General features: G+C 45.1%; 1 protein-coding gene across 1 annotated transcript in view; it reads right to left on the bottom strand.

Annotated features, from left to right (window-relative positions):
* Positions 1-3,773: 3,773 nt before the first annotated feature.
* KIF24 (kinesin family member 24) overlaps positions 3,774-12,955 on the bottom strand; it is a 28,363-nt gene continuing 19,181 nt past the window's right edge. The window contains exons 9-13 of the mRNA XM_075136242.1: positions 11,540-11,611; positions 10,690-10,799; positions 7,323-9,764; positions 6,294-6,387; positions 3,774-4,005 (exon numbers count right to left, since the gene is read on the bottom strand). Coding sequence (XP_074992343.1) covers positions 3,865-4,005; positions 6,294-6,387; positions 7,323-9,764; positions 10,690-10,799; positions 11,540-11,611 — 2,859 coding nt within the window. The 3' untranslated portion in view covers positions 3,774-3,864. The remainder of the gene's footprint in view (positions 4,006-6,293; positions 6,388-7,322; positions 9,765-10,689; positions 10,800-11,539; positions 11,612-12,955) is intronic.

Here is a 12,955-nt window from a genome sequence, read left to right as displayed (position 1 = left end):
CTGGCACTTGGCACTGCTTTAACTTTGTCAGAGATTGTTCTGCCTTCCTGCGCGAGCTGCTGCCAGATACTGAGGTCTGGGTGCCTTGGTGGAACGGCTTGTGAGGAGAAGTGTGGAGGCAGAGCCAAAATTGGCGGTTGTGCTTTGAGCCAGAGGCCCCCTGAGCTGCCTCCTGATGGTTCCTGGACAGCAGCAGCCTGGTAAGAGCCGCCGGTCACCCACACGGCAACTGAGGGCTCCCACTCTGCCTGCAGATGGCTGGAGACCTGGTGGGGTGAGAGGTGCCGCTGTGGTCGCTGCCCTGTTTTGAGGGTGACTTCTTTCTGGGATCCTAGTCTGTGAGGCAGCGGGAGCTGCAGATGCCCCTGTGCCCCAGGGCTGCAGCGTGCCCCGAGGCTTTCTTTGGCCGGCCTTGTGGCTCCTGCAGCACCCCTGGGCAGCGCGGGTCGCCGACCCCGGAGCCTGCGTCAGCAGTTTTTCTGCGTGGCGTCTGACTGGGCAGCTCTCCACGCCGGGGAGACCGCTGGCTTCTGCCAGCGGCGCAGCAGAACCTGGTGCAAGGGTCGTTCTGCTGCTGCCGCAGGCTGTTGGGGTCGGCGGCACGTGGCTCGGGGACAGCTTCTGAAACACCAGCTATGCCAACAGGCCAGGTGTGAAGGGGATCTCGTACCGATTCCCAGCCCCAGTTAATCTTTTGCAATCAAACAAATGGGCATTTTGATCACACTTACTTTAAAACAAATTTTACCAGACTTCTGTAGTAAATTGAATTTTATTTTAAATAATGTCAATTATTCAAATAAAATATCAAGCATCTGCCATGAGCATTAATAGTCTTTGTTACACCTGAATACAAAAATGAACCTATTTTAATTCTGTATTTATTTGATTGTACGTGGCCAGGCTCTCTTAATCTCTTAGACTGCTGTAACAACAAACACTTTCACATACGTTCCTCGAGTTGAAATGAAAACCATTCTTATCAGGTGTCGGTGCAGTATCAAACAGCAGGAAGGGGATGACACTTTTAAAATGCTCATTTAGCACATTTTCACACAAGAATTAAAGCAGCATCTAGGTAGTAAGAGTAGAGAGAGAAAAACGTTACTGTTTTTGACAACAGCTTTGGTAGTTTCCGTTGCGTAGTAGGAGCCCACTTTTGGTATCTCCAAAGGCGTGCGGCACTTCACGCATCTCCGTAGTCCTGTTATTGCCAAGGATGGGTGAATTTTCACAGCCAGGGCTGCTATTTTTTTTTATTTTTATTTTAGTCAAGTCTCACATTCAGTAGGGAAAAATAAAATTCTGAAAACAGACTGATAATAAAATCTTACATTTAACAAGGTGTAGTCTTGTGGATTGGCTGGGTGGCTCCAGTTTAAAAAAGAATATCAGACCTTGGAAAACTGCTTTGTTGTTGTTTTGTTTATTTGTTGTTTCTCAGTGTTCCTGGCCATTCCTCCAGGGAGCGAATGGTTCCCTGGGAACTTGCGCTGGGACTCAGGTCTGCTGGGCAGAGTTGCCTTTTTCACAGTAGACCGGACAGGATTCACAGGTGGCTCAGCTGACTTAACTCCCATCTCCTCTGCTCAAGGAAATTTTTGGTCACTCATCTGTCTTGTTACAACTACCTCTGAAAATACCGAGGTAAGGACATGGCACTGTTGGTTGTGCGAATGGTTCTTGCTTTGGAAATGGCCAGCTTGGGTAAGAGACTGAAAATGCCTGTGAATGTGCTTTGCTGAGCTGCTCTTTAAAAAAACTTGAGAGTACAATCAACCAGTACTCATCTCCCAAGCGTCAGAGTACGTGGAGGGGAAGTTTTCCTCCCTAGCACTGTGTTACTGGCTGGGCATCTCATTTTCCTGTGACCTCTGCACACATCCTACAGCCCAACCTTTTCCTCGGCTCCAAACAAAATTGCAGAACTCCTCAGCAGCTCCCCCATGGCCCCGTTTTCTATACGCTATGAGAAAGTGCTGGGGAAACTACTGTGAGTGAGCACATCCATTTCTGCTTTCAGAAGACGGAAGGAGTACCCAGCTGCCACGTGTGCTCCTCACCTTACGCACGGGAAAGCTCTCCCTGGCCCCAGGAGGTGGAGGGAGGCTTTCCAAGAGTTGCTTGTTTTAAAGGGGAGCTTAGTTTAATGCCTGCTCCCCCCTCCATGGTTTTAACAAGACGCCGAGTGTCCCGCTGCTTTATAGCTCTCTGGTGGCTGTGAAGCACCCCTGCTCTGCGCTGTGCACAAATACCAAAATACTGCTGACACAAAAAGTCTTGCTCCCGAAAGCCTCATTTCTCTGGGCGAGGAAGGCTTCTGAAAAGGGGGCTGGGAGACGTGGGTTCAGGTGTGACTTGCCACTGGCCTGTAACCTGGACATAGGAACCATCCTGAAAGCCATAAATTCAGACCCTGGAGGGACTCTGCTCTCTGCTCCAGAGAGTAATCCAGTCTCAATTGCAAGATGGAGACTAACCAGTGCTAAAAAAAACCCCCAAGAGTCAGGGCACTGATGCAGGACTTCTGTTACGAGCCCTCCCCTTGCACTTCTGTTCCCCAGGGCTACGCTGTGTGACATTCCTGGGAGCGTTTGCACCAAATGCGCAACCCAGATAACGGAGTGTCGCTGCGATTGCTGTATTGCTGCTCGGCCAAACCTGGGCTCCTCAGGGTAGCTGTAGAAGCAGGCGGTAAAATTCACAGCTGGTCAGACAGCAGTGTTCCCTTACCCTTGGCATTTCTGCCTACTGAGCAGTCTTTGATTGAGTTACTACAGGCGTTACTGAGGAGACACCGAGATGGCCCAATGTGCTGCGACAGCCCTAATTTTGGAGTGGGAGCGCTCACACAGCGTGTTGCCAGCTGAGCATGTTTCAAGGTCACTTGTGGCTTCAGCAAGTGGACTTGTTTTGTGGTTCAGATGTGATGCATGCAGCAGCAGAGCTTTTGCAGGGCTCCAGCTGATCATTCTGTAGTTCTTGATTCAAATACCAGCTTCACATAACAGCACTGTTAGCAGCTTCTGAAATCCCACTGCCTCTAACCAGACCCTCTTTTGATGTGAAAAATCAATTCTGTCAACTTGGACGATGAGCACTCTACAGCTGTGCCATGGCGCAGGGATCAGACATTGTTTGTAGCGGTTGTCTGTTGGCCTCTCACTGTTGGCAGCAGTATGAAACCCACATGCTTATTAGCATGCTAGAGAAACCTTTGGTACAAAGTCCCTACTAAACCACTTGTTACCCATGACTTAAGCCACCTCTTTCAGGAGCTCTGGAGTGTTCGTCCCAAGCAAAGAACAAATGCGACAATAGCCTTCCTTCTTCTGAAAGCGACAGCACTTCTTGCCCTGCCTTGACTTCCATTTACTTATGGTCTAGTTATGTTAGTGTATTTAACAAACAGAGGCTCCTCTGTTTTTCCTGGCTTCTGTTTGCAAACACTTTTCTGGATAGCTTTTGAGCATTTCTGTTTAGACCTGTGTCTGGCTTCAAAGTGTTTTTTTTCTTTCCCCCTGATTTTCGTGGCAACACCAAAGTGCCTTTAACATGTGAGAAGCTGCTATGAATACTGTGGACAGGACGGCCTGCTCCTTGGTGAGATATTTAAAGGCTGCTGAATTGTTATTCTTAAGAACATGGCTTACTGGTATTAAGGAAATACAAAACCTTGTGGTGCCAAGTAGTCATATCTTATTTACTCGGAATTCTCTCCATCCTTATTTAAAATACATACTAATCACAACATCAAACCAAAAGCTATCCCCTACCCACCCACACTCTGCAGCACCAAGTGTGGATGAAACGCTGGCTGGCTCTTTCCATAGCTGTTCTTGTGCATGTGTAAGCAAAGAAGGTCTAAACTGGTGGAGATGTTTGCAGGGACATGTCAGTGCCAGTAGAGGCTAAATAGAGCTGAAGCTGGGCTCGCGTTGTCTGGATACACTTTGACTTCAGTACCAAGACTTCATCCAGCTTGGTCACAAAATTCTGAAAATCCTGGTGAGGAAGGCAAAAGGAAAGTTTAGGGAACAACAGTAGCAGTAGGTTGGAGAAAATCAGCCTATTTTATGCACTGCAGCAGTACATAAAACCAGAATGTTTTCCATTCTGCGGTGTAGTAGATTAAATCAGTGTTTCCTTATTAAAGTCCTGACCCTCACAGACAAAGGTCAATGCCTCTAAATACCGAGGTTAACTTACTCCGGTAGTTTTATCTGTTGGTGAAATTACAGCTAATACAATGGTTTAAAAATAAAAATGTATAAAGCACCTGTTATCACCCTTGTACACCGGTTAGCTTTTCAGAGGTTTGGTATAGGGACTGGTCATCTGATGTGCGGTTTTACAATGTACTGAACTCTGTTCCTGACACCTCTCGTGTTGGGTCTAGCAATCATGAAAATGAATAGTGAGCTGGGCCACTCATTGATCAGACATAATAGCCCATTCTGGGGAGATGGAAGGGATTATTTCAGATCGGATCACACGGCCAGTCCAACTCCTGCATGGCTACAGGTCTGCTAGATCTGACATGAGAAATAGCGGCAGTGTAGATAGCCTCGGCCGAGGGGAACTCTACCTTCCATAGCAACCTGCCACACGGATAAAAAGTGAGATGAAACTGTGATTAAAACTGAAATGGAGGCAGATATTTTTAAGTAGGGCTTGTATTAACAAGGGAGCACTCAGACTTGCTCTGTTCTCCAGCTGAGAGCAGAGTTTGCTGCCTCTGTTCACAGGTCAGTGTCTAAGACGCCAGGAGGTGTCAGCATCCTCAGGGCCACTGCATGAAAATCAATCATTCAAAAGCTTATTTGGCAGGACTCCAGCTATCTCGTGCACTGTGTCATTGTCTTGCAGGGACATCAGGACTGTAATGAAGACCAGCCCAGCTGCTGCGGCATATTTTTCTTAAGCACTTTGAATACTGCTTGGTTCACTATGTGGCCAGTATTGGCAGGAGTCTCTCCTGCAGCCAAAGTTTCATGGCTGGAGAAGTTGCAACCATCTGAAAGTGGAAGGAGAGAAACTGATACGGGAAGTCCAAGATTATTTCATTGGCCAAAGAAAGGTCATGCTGTAAAAGAACACTACAGGACATAAGTCATTCACACACTGCTGGAAAGCCTGGCAAGGTTGTCATAAATCTGCTAGCCAGAAAATGATTGCTTGCTGCAAGGGGCAAATAAATGGGGGGGGAGTGTGGGTGTCCAGTGACCAACAGACTTAGGAAGAACAATCTCAAGACTTTAAAAAAAAAAAAAAAGATTGCTTTGTATCACTGCATTCTCTGCCACAAAACTAATACAGTTTATGGCTCTTGTGCTGCTTTGTGAACTTCTATATGGTATCTGGTAACATATCACATGCAGCTGGAAATCAGAGCAAAAAAGCCACATGGTGGCTCCATTCTGAAGTCCCTGAGGCAAAAGTCCCTGTAGCTGTACTTCAGCTCTGAACTGTGATAGGAATTAAAATGGTTTGATAATGTAATGCAGTAATGGAGCTTGGCTTTATTGATAAGATGAGGGAACTGGGAAGGCAGGAGGTTCTCACTGGGAAATGTTAATAGTCTGGGTGAGAGATGAAACGTCTCACACAGCTCTGACATGCATCTGTCTGGGTGCAGGAGAAATAGAGAACTGGGACTGCCTGGCTAGCAGTGGGGCCATGCAGGTGCCAGTCTTTAGGTCTAGCCTACACTACTGCCACCCGAGACAAGGATAAGCCAAGAAACACCTGAGTGAAACAAGTGAAGAGCCTGTGAGGGCGCAAGTCACAGCGGTTAGAGTGCTGGAGTGAGTGGGGCCAGGGGCTGGCACATCTGCAGAGTGATAGGCAAGGGACTCCCAGAAGGGAGAGGCAACATGGCACTATGCCACCAACTGCGACATCCCAGTGTCATGCTTTAGGGGTGTGCTGTTTTCTGTGGTGTTGACTTACTTGCTCCAGCCTGTAAGAAGAAAAACATCACATGGAAAGACACCCTGCTTGGTACAGTCTGGTACCCATGACGCAAGATAAGAGAAAGCTGTTTCATCAGAAACAAGCGGTTCAGAGTTGACCCATCAGTCTCTTTCTCCCCCAGGGACCTGGCAGTGTGGAGACCGGCAAAGACATAACAGGTACTGAACATGAGCGGCCTCTCCTAGGACTCAGGGAGGCATCAGAGAACAAGAGGAAGAACTGACGAGGAATGTCACATCACTAATTCAAGTTAATAATCTCTAAGATTAATTTATGCAAGTTCAACGGGCATGGAAATCATCATCTGAAACACTTACCATTGCTGACATCTGATTTATCAAGCACTCTTCCTTGAAGCACAAAGATGCCATTTCATCCAGCTGCTGCCGATGGGTCCGAATTACAGCCTGTCTGATTAACATAAAATATACCACTGGTTACACAGCCTGCTGCGCTACCTATAATTACTGTTGGCCTCAATAAACCTTTAAGAAGGAAGAATACCCCAGAGGAAGCCTTGCTGTCCTGTGGTCCCTGGCATTCAGAAAGTGCACACCAGTGCTCCTGGAAGTGCAGTGGACTGCACTGGTTTGGGGTTAAAGATGACCTTGATGACTGAGGATTGCTCAGAGAGGAGTGACCACAGCCTCTCGTTAGCATAGGCAGCACAGGGGCACATACTGCATTTTACCACAGGGAAATCTAGGAGCAAAAAAATTGTCCAATTAGGTGGTGCAATGGCTTACAACCATGAGGTTGTAAGTCATTTTGGTGAAAAACAGACAGAGCGGGAAGGCAGTGCTGCTGTTCATTCCTCTGAGCAAGTTTCTCCGACCAACAACATATTTTCAGTCACGTGAATGCAGTCCAGTCCTTGGGAGCCGACAGTGGCAGCTCACAGTACTCTGAAGCTTTACATCTACATCTTTAGTGATCGCCCAGCTGCTGTAGCTGTTTTTCTTTCCATAGGGACGGAACAGCTATCACCTGATTCTTGATGGGAGGTTTTGATATTTAGGTACTTTACAGCTTATAGGAAGTCAATTAGTTACTGAGAACTGCAGTTTGTATCATAATATTCGTTCCTCTAGTATTATCCTAGGAAGCTCTAATAGAATAATTGGCTTCCTGTGAGATTTTAAAATATCACTAAATAACAGGCAATCATATATTTATAAGATAACGACTATAAATTATCATTAATCTTATTAAATAATTATTTCACAGATTGATTTCCCATCAGTTTTTAAAGTATATATGAGTATGATATACAAATAAAGGCAAATGTATTATGTGTCTAGAATTTTTGAGCTTCATGACAAACTTCAGTGACGAGCAAGACTTACTGTGCCTTTTCTAGGGCTTCCCTCTGCCATTTTCCCATCTCTGATGTAGTACTTGGAGAGCTGCTGTTGGACATGCCTGAGGGGCTCTTTGCATTTGCTAATGGCTTATTATCTTTGGTTGCAGATCCTGAATCCACAGCAAAAGTCTCTTGTGTAAAAATACTCTGCATTAACTTGTTTTTTAGGAACCCTATTTCCTCACTGCTGAACAATGACTTGGCTGGGTCTTCAGAATGACTGAAGTCCTCATTCCTCAGTCCTGACTTGGGCTGCAACAGCAGGCTGCTTTCTTGAGAGGGGGACTGGACTGCATAATCCATATTTCCTACACTGAGAAAGCATGGTGCACCTGAAAAATAGCTCTTTTCAGGTATATTAGCATTTATTTCCTGAGCCATGGGCTCAGCACTGGGTCCTTGATTTGAGTTAGATTTTCCTGAATTACCAGTATTATCTTTAACGTCAGCATCACACTGTCTGCCACCTGAGTATTCTTTGCACGTTGAGTTACCGAGAAACAAACCACGCTCTCTCTCTCCCCTGAAGCCCATGGATTCAGCTGCGGATGTTTCTGTCAGGTCACATCCAACAAATAAACTGTGAACGACTCCTTGCTTTGATGAGCCTGAGCCCAGCAGGCAGCAGCATGCCTTCACATCACAGCAGGCGGGTGAAAGCCACTTGGCCCCTGTTTGTGGGGAACGCAGCAGGGCACAATGTCTTCCACCACGATGCATTTGCTCCCCCAGTTCCAGCATGCTGTCCGTCAGAGCTCTGCTTCTTGTACACTGCCAGCCCTCTTCCTCAAACCTTTTCTGGGAGCCATGTATGTTCCTGTCCGACATCTGCTTCACACGGGGGGACTTCTCTTGGTTAGAAGACACTTTCTCTGTATCAGTTGTTTCCTTGTAGTCAAGAAGGGATACTGTGAGAGGGGCCATTAGCTCAGAAGTGAATTCTGAGGAACAACTGGAAGATCCACAATGGTTAACTCCATTTTTTCGAGCTTTCCATTTTACATCTCCTGCAAGGGCAGCCTGTCTATCCAAAGTGGATTCTTCCTTCTCTTCGTGCTGTAGGTCAATCTCTTTGCACTCTGGAGTTCCCGATTTCAATACAGGAGAAACATATGAGTCTGAAGCATCCTTTTCTGGAGTTAAGGTGGCTTCACTGGAGTAAACGAGACATCTGTGTTTGGATTTGTACTGTTTGTGATCAGCTAAGAAATCTTTGCTGTTTTTCCAGGTACAAGCAGGATCTTCCTGCAGGCAGTAAGGTTTTTCTGCAGTATTGCTTGGAGAGGACTCAATAGTTAAGTCATAGCTCCAGTCTGATGGAGTTGTGCTGCAGCCTGCATTTTTAATGGATTCTTCTGTCTTTGGGCTGCCCTCTCTACAATCCCAGCCGTCATCTAGTTCATGTTCTTGCATGGGTATTGCATATTTAAAAAATAAATCCTGTCGCTTTTGGTCTTTTTGCTCTTCTTCACTTCCTTGTTCTCTTTGATGAAGGAAAAATGAATGTTGACTGCATTTGTTGGTGTTTCTTCTTTTCTCGCTCTTTTGACTACAGACAGGTGAGAAAGAATCTTCACTGAAATCACTGTCATCCAGATCTTCCAGCTGCATCCCCTCTTTGCTCTGAACGTCTGTGGGAGTAAGGCTCAGTTCCTGCTTCACTTGAATCTCCTGGGGCTTGTACTGCATTAAAAACCTCTCAAGAGGTTGATAGTTCAATTTTTGCTGTAGAATAGGTGGCTGCTGAAACTGCTGGTGATAAAGACGTAAATGCTCTTCCCTTTCCTTCTGAAATGGAGGCAGATTTGTCCAGGTTTCAACACATTGTTTAGCAAAGGAGTTTCCCCATTCCTGTCTGCCGTCAGAAGGCAGATTTCCATCTCCAAAGGAAAAATCATCTCTAGAAACAAGCTGTTTCTGAACAGGTTGCACTGTCTGGACTTTCAGGCACTGGACGGGTGGTCTGTCTTGCATGTACTTGTCTCTCTGGCCACTCTCTTTTGTTTCTGCCATGGCAGCATTTTTGATGATGAAATCCTTCGCAGTGGGGTTCTTTTCAGAGTGAGGGGACAGATCACCAGTTTTCTTCTTCAGGGGATGTGCTATCCGTAGGACTCCCTTAATTGGGCTAGTGTGGTGGAACCACGGTGAGCTGGAATCTCCTTTGTAGGCATGTCCTTTGTGGATTCCCCTGGGGGTAGAGATAAAAGGGGCACTCGGTGGCTGGAGTGCTGCAGGACATGCCTTTGCTTTTGTAGTATTTGAAGGATGTTGGAGGCCTAGCTTCACTTTTTTTGGAGAGCTCTTTTCCCCAGGTGGCAAAGAGGGAGAGTTTTGGACACGTTTTGGAGACACATTTCCAGCTGTCCGACGCCTGTTTGTGACAGGGGTAGAACATTTAATCCCTTTCTTCAGCTCTTTGACCCTGTAAATGAGGCTGGCTTTAGAAGATGTCATGCTTTCAGGTAAATAACAGTGTCTTCAGAACAAACTAATGCTTTCACATATTAAGGCTAAACACTGAATTCAATGTCATGATTTTTGTTTTAATTGTCAGTGATCCACACAGGCACCAAAACCTCTCTGCCAAAATGCCTGAATTTCTGGAAAGGTCTATAGCAGTATTTTGAAGTGCTTCCCTGAACAGTACGTAACAAGTCAGATGAGTGAAGATGGCCTCTGTTTCAGTGGAAGGGGGTTGCATTTCCACACTTTGTAATGCAGCATGGCACAGTGCCAGCTCAAGACAAGCTAGAACTCTCCACAGCACATCATAGAGCCCCACAAGACACCAACTGGGACTTTTGGAGTAGTTGCAGTGGGGCTAATTAGCTCAGGTGATATGTGTACAGGGCTACAGTGCTCCTGGATAAGACTCATCACTGCAACTGTGAAGAGCTGCTTAATTGGTATCACCCTATCCCCTCAACTGTTTCCTTTGTTCCTCTTTCCCTTAAGCATCTCTTGTCCTCTTAACCCCAGCACTGCAGAGCCTGTAATTTACCTCCTCCTGTGTAGGAGGGAGGGTGAAGGACTTGCACACGTTCTAGGCAGAACTACAATACAAAACTAAAACAAAACTTTTGATTGCTGAGGTTAGTAATTCTGCAGTTACAGTGATATTTTCATCACTAAAAGCTGTCATCAGAAAGGATTTACAAGACCCAGAGAATTTTAAGACCAAATATAAGAGTTGGAACAGGTAAAGATTTTATTTGCATTATGAAAATGGCATTTCTTGCCTAAACCAACATTTCCAATGCAAACAAAATAAAATGTAATTGCAAACATCATACATTACTTTTTTCTTTGTGTTTTTCACATTGGCAAGATTGAGCTTCATCACCTACCTGTCAGCATATCTTAAAGTGTTCAGGGTATGCTCTGTAGCTATGTGGCTAGGTGATACATTGGCTATCATACACGTCTTGGAATTGCCAATGAAAGAATCCTTTAGCACCTAGGGTTGGAAGGAAAAAATAAGATTCTTAGCAATTCATGTATTTATTTTTAAACATGTGCTTGCTCTTATTTTACACAAAATATGAGGGGAAGTGATTTAATTAGCTCAGAACTTATGAAAAGTTAGGCTAAGTTACCTTGCATTTCCTGTAAATTAGCAATGTGTACAGAGGCAGTTTAACACGAGTCAGGTGATGCACAGTTACTGTCTCTTTTTTTTTTAAAGGTAGTCCTCTTGTCTCAATTTGTCTTGCGATTCTTTGTTTACAATTTAAAATGAATAGAAGTGTTAACTGGGGCTCTGAACAAGGCCTTGCACCAGGTGCCACAAGTGTGCCCGTATGTTTTGAGGGATAAAGCATATGTTACAACTGGAGTGAAGAAATGTTGATGAAATCTCCCATGACTGTTACTGCACAGAAAAGGCAAGATGGTTGCAGAGTGGGTGGAGATAGATGGTAACTGCATGAGTCTGGAAGGTAGTGTTTGGGGTCTTTGATTGGTTTTAGTATTTGGTTTATTTGGTTTTTACCATGCCAGTCCCCAGGACTGACTGGGGGAACTGGCAGTTGGCCTTAATTCTGTGATTATCTTTAAAATTAATGTTTGGAAAAGTTTCATTTCTCTTTTCTTCAATAGTTTAATAGCAGTTATTGAATCATGCCTTTTTTTAATTTTTTTTTTTTTATTTTGTGCTCATCATGGAAATCTCTGCTGTTGCCTTTCTACTGGTTTTACCTGAGTTAATTTGCTTTGCCGGAAAGGAGTATGTGCATGTTCCTGATCCAACGCCCGAATGCATTCCTTTAGCTACCAAAAGAAAAAAAAACAAACAAACAAACAAAAAAAACACAGAGGGGGGAAAACATATCAATCACACACTGGCAAGGAACTGAATTGCATCAAACCCAACCTATGAACTTACTATTTCCCTCATGCACCTTTGACTCCCACTATGTCATGTCCCTTGCAAGGGGAGTTTGCTGCTAGCTAGCTTCAGCTAGTTCAGGTATCAGCAGCAGTTTAGCTGCACTCGGAGAGAAGGAAGCTGCAGCACAAAGCACAGCTAGCCCTGCCTGACGCTCTGTGGGCTATACAAAACCCAAGAAGCTGGTAAATACACACTCTTTAGCACGAACAGAGCTCCAGACTACTGTGGACCTGCCGCTGCCTGCACCAGCTAACGAGTTTAAAGCTAGATTGTGTGTACAGCACACTATGCTGCAGCTTGCAGGGCAGGTGTACCCCAGATTCATATACCTGTAACACCCTAAGAACAGAGTTTTTTGAACTCATATAAATTTCATTCTTCTAAAAGAAGGTCTTCCCCTTCCGAAAAAAACCCCAACACTTTGGACAATAGCAGTGCAAATTTCTTATGCCACTCTAGCAATATTTTCATACCTTAGTCAGAGATAGCATGAGCTAATACATGCATATTCCTCCCCATACTGACTATAATCTGCAGTCTATATGTCCCAGCTATATGTGGGTACACTGGGCTGTATTAGAAGGCAGCTGATCTCACGCCATTTCCCCTTCACACCAGTGCAATGCGCCAAACTCAACCAGAGGGGAGAGCATGGACCAGCACCAAACAAGTAGCTGTGAGGGGAGCTGGGTTCAAACCCAGTTTCAAGCCCATGCTCAGAAGATAGTATAGATACAGCCTGCCTGTCTGAACAAACACGTCACTGTGACCTTTGACAGGCTAATAAGAACTATACACGAGACAGTGAGAATGAAGCAACAGACTACCCAGAGAGTGGAGATACAGCAACAGAATTCCCATTAAAATTAACAGAACGTGAGCAGCTAGCTACACCCATGCCCAGAATGCATCAGATCTTCTTGTTGTTAACAACCATCAACAGAGGTAGCCTGTAGTCTTGAAGAAACATCCCTTGATTTATTACCAGCCTTGGAAAAAGACGTCATGTTCAAACTCAAAGATGTGCACTTTTTTGCCACTGGAATAAGCACAATAGCATTCACACTCCATATCAAGCCTGGATGCTCTCTAAAATTGGCAGAAATGGACTGTATAGCCATGAGACAAGTCATTTAGAGCAAATATCGAAGGAAAAACAAGCAGATTACAGTATTGTCATGGTGATACTAGTCTTTCTACATTTAAAGCCTTTCTACATTCTA

This window comes from Calonectris borealis, chromosome Z, assembly GCF_964195595.1.
Source record: "Calonectris borealis chromosome Z, bCalBor7.hap1.2, whole genome shotgun sequence".
NCBI lineage: Eukaryota > Metazoa > Chordata > Aves > Procellariiformes > Procellariidae > Calonectris > Calonectris borealis.
The sequence above is the reverse complement of the archived record's forward strand: the minus strand, read 5'-3'. Positions and strand labels throughout refer to the sequence as shown.